Below are 7,005 nucleotides of genomic sequence, written 5' to 3' on the forward strand. Positions count from 1 at the left end.
GAAGGAAACATGTTTTAGGTGTTCCTCAGGGTTAGTTCACCTCATCACCTGAAGGAAACATGTTTTCGGTGTAGTAAGTCGTGGTTATATTCACCTTCCGGATGACAAATGTTTTGGTGAAAAGGTTCTTACAAAAACAGGTGAATCTAAGATTATTTTTTAGCAAGTCCTTCATGTTTTTATTGAAAGCACATCCTTAAAACACATCAAGCACATCTTGTTTTTGTCATTTAATTTGAACGTTTATTGAGAAATAATTTAGTGACGCAAACAACAAAGAAAATACACAATAAATTATATTTTATCAAGAAGTCTGACTGTTTTAAATTGTTTGTGAAATTGTCGACTTCCCTGATAAAATGGATGAAGTTGCCTGAAAGCAGCAAAGAAAAGGCAACAATTACTTAAAGGGATAGTTCATCCAATTCAGAGGAAAGGTTTTCAACATTTTACCTGTTGGAGATAACTCTTTGAATCAACTCAGTTGGAACAAAAAACAGTTCAAACAGAACTTCCTGGGACACAAACAGCGAACACAAGAACAGTTATAACTCAGTCATTTTCACAGATATTGAGCTCAAATTTGGAATTTTTGTAGCCGAGAGTCATTTAAAACTAACGATCCGTTCACTTTTGGAGTCAGTCTGACTGTTAGCAAATGTTTTCACAACAGACTTTAGAGAAACTTTTGTCATGAAGTTTCGTGATACTTTGTGCATAAATTTACTTTTCAAAATTAGATCCAAATGGCTAGAACACAAGCTTTTTACCTTCTGTGATTTTCGTCTGAAGCTCTGACATGACAGGTGGCAGGTGATGTGCATTTATTTCAGCAAAGCTCGGTCTTTGTTTTATGCACAACATCAACACGAGGAGCCACAGAGGGAGCATCAGCACTAAAACCCAGAGCCAGGAGGTCAACCTGCCCATAGATAGCATGAAACTCCTCCACTCCAACCCTAGAAAGCTCTGCACTCACAGACCCACACTTAGATAGGGGCGGACACATGTCCATCACCATGGTGACAGCTGGACACCGGCGCTCGGCGGCAGCAGCAACATCTCACCATAACTGCAGCATCGTCTGCGACACTCCTTCAGGAACTGCCACAGGACCGTCACCCGGAGTGACAGCGAGCCGACGCGCTCTCACGCTACAAGCGTGGGTCTTGGTTTGGATGAGTGCCTGAACGCTCCCGGCAGCAGCTCCTCGGGCGGTGGAGGGACGAGTCAGGGAAGGGGAGGCAGAGCGGGCGGCTGAGACAGATGGGCCCTGCACGACACTGGGCTTCCAGCAGGGGCCAAATCAATGCTTTACCAGAAAGACAGAAGAGGAATTAATAATTATTTTATCACTAGGTTGCTTTGCATTGCCTGTGCAGTCTAATTAATTGATGCTTTGTTTGTTGCCTCTGTCTTTTTTTAAACAGTCAATATTAGTTATTATTAATTTATTATTAATAAATGTTTAAGGGGCAGAAAGAAGCATAAAAGGGCAAGCAGTATTTTGTCTTCTGCTTTGTTTTAATTCCTCACTTACTTCTTCCAGCTCTGGATGGTCTCACCTTCTGTGTATTATTTATGTTTTTTCAACATGGAGTCAACACTGCCTGTCTGTTAGCAAAATATCTCATGATTCACTAATGAAACACTCGGGGTAACAATCAGTGAATATACAACTTTCTATTCTTTGGAGCTAACCCTATACAACATGGTCATCTGACCAAAGAAACAGAAATGGTTATAGTTCAGTCAGCTTTATATGAATACATATAAAATATATACACCATAAATATATGCATGTAACCTGGCACATAGGGGCAGCTGTGGATGAGTGGTTAGAGCAGTCGCACTCCAATGGGAGAGTTGGGGGTTCGATTCCACCAGCAGTCACATGCTGAAGTGTCCCTGGGCACCTCACTGCCTCTGATGTGCGTCCCATCGGTGAATGAAGGTGATCTAAAGCTCTGATTAGTCTCTACACATTCAGATTCTCTTTGTAGAGATCTAGTATAGAGCTGTATGAATGGATAAATGAGGGCACAGATTGTTGTAAAGAGCTTTGAGTATCTTGATAAGACAGAACGTCGTTATACAAGTACAGTACAGTCCATTTGCCTTGGAAGCTGAATAACATGAAAAATAAGCAACGTGTCAACGGACAATTTGTTTTTTGGCTGCATCAGGGCGTAAAAATAAAGGTCAATGTGAAAAACTGGGTTGCCAACTCAGAAACAAAGATGGCTACCACCACATATACTGTATAGTTGTAAACCAGCCACCCTCTCATTTGAGGAAACTGTGCTTTATAGATTTTAGATTGCTTAAAAGTATAGTTTCCACAAATGATTGGGGCAAAAATAAATAAGTTTGGGTGGCCAAGGCCACCAATGGCCACCCCCCTGGCTCTGTCTTTGCACCTGCTCATGGGTATAATCGCTCCCTCCAGTCTCCTATGATCCGTCCCTCTGCGCTGCCTTGGACTAACTACACTCACTGAAACTCCTACCCATATCTTGCACCAAAAACTTGAAGGTTTGCTTGTGTTCCCTGTTCAATTCCAGTGCAGAAAAACACTTATCTTGAAAACTACAAACATTTACTACTGAAATGCTTTAAGGGAGACATCATACTGTTTGTTTAACGTAGGATTAACAGAAAGCTTAAACCGTCTATCTGCGTTTGTGTTTTAATTTCTTTATTCATCTCAGACCTGTCTGACCAGCTCCTGGAGGTGGTGGGGCTGGAGGGAGCCATGGAGATGGGTCAGATCTACACGGGCCTGAAGAGTGCAGGGCGACGCCTGGCTCAGTGCTCCTCTGTGACCATCAGGTCAGGATCAGCCGTCTGCAAAACACATTCATTGTTTCCAGTCGTTTGAGAAGCATGCAGGTGCAAACTGGCTTTGATTGGTTGCTTCCCCCACTCTCTCTGCAACATGTTTCCTCATTCATCACCTCCAGAACCACTAAATCCCTGCCGATGCAGATTGATGGTGAACCCTGGATGCAGACGCCCTGCACTGTGAGTCTTTTCTGTCTCTCCACAAGAGTCGGTCAGCCTAAAGGTTTAACTCCAACATAAATACTTACTTACTGAATATTAAATACTTAAATTAAATACTTAAATTAAATACTTACATACTGCTAAATACTTACACCTTATAGCTCTGTGTTTATATTCATCAGTATTAATTAATTAAAATATCAAAGAAACTATTTGACTGTAAATGCTGCTACGTGCACATCTATCAGGTGATACCTTCCCATTAAAGTTCTACTATAAGTGTTTAAAATGCATCATGACATTTTATGGATACATTTAGAATCTAATGTTAGATCTAATCTTAATGGCTTTCAAAAATATATATTTTATTAATTATTTTTCTTTTGCAGAAACTTCTGAAAAACCTTAACTGATGTAACTGACATGATGTTTTTACTGTCTACAAGATAAATGTGTTGCTCAAGATGCGTTTAGTTCTTCAGTGTAAGTTTTTATGGGTTTAGTTGTTTCGTGCTTTAAGTTCATTCAAATGGACGGAGTTGGCAAACAATAAATGTAAATAATATTCTTTAGAAGTTAGTACATGTGTGTGTGACAAAAAACACAAGAAGTGTCTTGTAGACAGATTTAAATATATAACAGATAAGTGTTCAAATGTGCATTTAATGAACAGTGGGAACCTACACAAAACAAAAAGAGGCTCAATCATGCAGGTAAATAAATCAGTGAAAAGTTGAATCGTGTCATCTGGACAGTTTATTTTAAAGAAACTGTCCAGATGACACGATTCAACTTTTCTGTTACCATAAGATAAAAAGACCCCGTACAGTCACGGCCCCTTTTATTAGGTCCTCCTGTTCAATTGTTTGTTGACACCATCCATCCATCATCCTCTTGTTCTGGACTCAGGTCTTGGGGGCAGCATCTTGAACAGGGAAGTCCAGACATCTCTCTCCGCAGCCTCTTCCAGCTCTTCTGGGAGGACTCCAAGGTGTTCCCAGACCAACAGAGAGACATGGTCTCTCCATTGTGTCCTGGCTCTTCCCTGGGGTCTCCTCCCAGTCGGACATGCCTGAAGACCCTCCCTAGAGAGGCGTCCAGGGAGCATCCTTACCAGAGGTGAGGGGAGGAACATAGACTGAGCAGTAAACAGAGAGCTTTGTCTTACAGCTCAGCTCCCTCTTCACCACAATGGACTGGAACAGAGTCCACAATACTGCAGACGCTTCACCAATCCGTCTGTCAAGCTCACGCTCCATTCTTCCCTCACTTGTGAACAAAACCCCGAGATATTTGAACTCCTCCAGTTGAGTTAGAACCTCACCCTCGACCTGAAGAGAACAATCCACCCTTTTCCGGTTGAGGACCACGGCCTCAGATCTGGAGGTGCTGGTTCTCATCCCAGCTGCTTTACACTCAGCTGTGAACCGCTCCAGTGAGAGCTGAAGATCACGGCACGATGACGCCAACAGGACCACATCATCTGCAAAGAGCAGAGATGAATCCTGAGACCATCAAACTGAACTCCCTCCACCCCCTGGCTGCACCAAGAAGTTCAGTCCATTAAAGTTCTGAACAGAATCTGAGACAACGAGCAGCTCTGGTGGAGTCCAACTCCCACCATGAAGTGTTGACATGAACAGATAATTAGCCAATCACCTGGATCACATGAAGTTCAAAAGTGAGCATCAGGATGGAGAAAAAGGAATTTAAGTGACATGTCGCTGGTCTGAGTATGTCGGAAACTGCTGATCTGCTGGACTTTGCACATGGAATCATCTATCCAGAGAATGGTCCGAAACAGAAAACATCCAGTTAGAAGCAGTTTGAACAAAAATGCTTTGCTGATGTCGGAGGACAATGAGCTGACAGCAGCTCAGAGACACAGAATTCAACCAAGTTCTGCAGAATTCAATCTCTGAACGCACAGAAGGTCCAGTCTTGAGGCAGACGGGCTACAGCAGCAGAGGGCCGCACCGGGCACCACTTCTGTCAGCTGAGAGCATGAAGCTGAAGCTACAACTCACACAGACCCACCAAAATTGGGCAATAAGAGACTGGAAAACATGGTCTGGTCTGGCGGGTCTGGAACCGCTTCCACAACCACTAGATCTTGGTCCAACTGCTGGTCTTCGAGACGTGGTGAAAAGGAGCTTCTCATTATGGACGAGCAGCTCACAGATCAGCAGCAGCTCTGTGATGATGTCCTTATGAATATAAATGTCCAAGGAGTGCTTCCAACAGCTTGTTGAATCTGTGCCAGGAAGAACTCAGGGCAGCTCTGAAGGCCGAGGGGATCCTACCTGCTTCTAGCAGGGCGTACGGAACAAAGTGGTCGGTGAGCGTGATCATGTGACAGAGACAAAAAACAAGTTGGCGTCTGACAGCACATAACTTTGCTTTAAGACTTTCCTCGTTCGGTTTGTTGGAGCTGACTTTGATGAACCTGTTAAATACAAACATCTCGGTTCAAACAGGATGTCGTTCCACTAATTAATAACAACAAGCTCTATGCAAATGGATCTCAGTTCCTCTGCATGATAAATGCATTTACACCGTCGCTCCATTTGCATTTTGACTCCACTTACAACCAGGCATCCAACACAACTGTCACCCAAGGTAACCGACAAATGATTTTCTAAATGTAAATGTGATAAAATACCTTCAAATTATGATTTGTTGCAATGTTAGGGGATAAAAGTGTTGGATTATAAATTGGTTTTACTCCTAAACGACAAATTAATTTGGAACCAGCGTTGTTGAGGTGAAAAAAGAATCTTAATGTTGCTCGGTTTAATTTTTAAACTAAATTTATTTAAAGTACTCCTTTAGATCTTTTTCCCCCTATAAAAGGTTATCTCGTTGTGTGTGTATTAGAAAATGTTACGTTTTTTACTGATGAAAGAAAGTTCACTAAAAGTGCATGGAGTCAGAGTGCACGTGAAATAAATGGCAGCTTTGCTCTGGAGGGACGCAGACGGCGGCTCCTCGTCCTGGAGACCCTTGAAGTGGTGCTTTAATGAGTTGGACGAACTCTAAAATGACATCATGCTGCTCCACAGAACCTTGTTAGATTATAAAACTTTACCCAACTCAGGGGTTCCCAAACTTTTCCAAACCATGACCCCCCCACACAGCTTCTGCTGAGGCCCCCCTCGCAAACCCTCAAACAACGCTACTAACTAAGAAACATCAACTTTTAGAACGTTTTAACTTTTATTCACTATATATAATTATTACAGCTGCTGAGCATAAAATGTTATTCAGATGTTTTAAACACTGTTTTATATTCCCACTCAAGTGGCGCTGAAGTTCTGAAGGTTTTAAACACTCGTTTGCGAAGATCTCCAGACAGAGGACACATTTCAGGCGACCGTGGTGATTTTTCTGTGCGACTGTAAAGCCATGCTTAATGTATGAGTCCTCATGCCTTCCAATTTCAGCTGGTCATGAGCTCTTTGTTTGTTTGTTTGTTTGTTTGTTTGTTTGTTTGTTTTCAGCAGTTTCCACCACAGCAGAGCTGCTGGTCGGTCCCTTCGGTTTTTAGAAACCTCTTCATTTCATCCTTGCTTTGCAGCTTGAAGAGTAAAACAGCTTGATACATTTGACGGCAGCATGGTGAAGATATTTCAACATATTATTATAAAATATATTTTAAAATAATTATTGAAAAATAGATTCAATTTTATTACAGTCTTCTTCTTTCGGCTTTTCCCTCTTCAGGGGTCGCCACAGCAAGTCATCCTCCTTCATCACTTCGTCCTCTGTGTCCTCTGTCCTCACTCCAACTACCTCCATGTCCTCTCTAACTGCATCATATGTCTCCTCTTTGTCTTTTTCCTGCAGCTGCATTTCTAACATCCAGTATACCCACTGTCCCTCCTCTGGACATGTCCAAACCATCTCAGTGTGTCCTCTCTAACTTTATCTCCCAGTTGTTCCACCTGTGCTGTACCTCTGATGATCTCATTCCTGATCTTCTCCATCCTTGTCTCTCCT

General features: G+C 42.3%; 1 protein-coding gene across 1 annotated transcript in view; it reads left to right on the forward strand.

Moving 5' to 3' along the window:
- dgkb (diacylglycerol kinase, beta) overlaps window positions 1–5,362 on the forward strand; it is a 101,958-nt gene extending 96,596 nt beyond the window's left edge. The window contains exons 23-25 of the mRNA XM_037676513.1: window positions 2,712–2,832; window positions 2,964–3,024; window positions 5,270–5,362. Coding sequence (XP_037532441.1) covers window positions 2,712–2,832; window positions 2,964–3,024; window positions 5,270–5,362 — 275 coding nt within the window. The remainder of the gene's footprint in view (window positions 1–2,711; window positions 2,833–2,963; window positions 3,025–5,269) is intronic.
- The last annotated feature ends 1,643 nt before the right edge of the window (window positions 5,363–7,005 follow it).

The sequence above is a fragment of the Nematolebias whitei genome, chromosome 5 (assembly GCF_014905685.2).
Source record: "Nematolebias whitei isolate Nwh7 chromosome 5, NemWhi1, whole genome shotgun sequence".
In the NCBI taxonomy this organism is placed as follows: domain Eukaryota; kingdom Metazoa; phylum Chordata; class Actinopteri; order Cyprinodontiformes; family Rivulidae; genus Nematolebias; species Nematolebias whitei.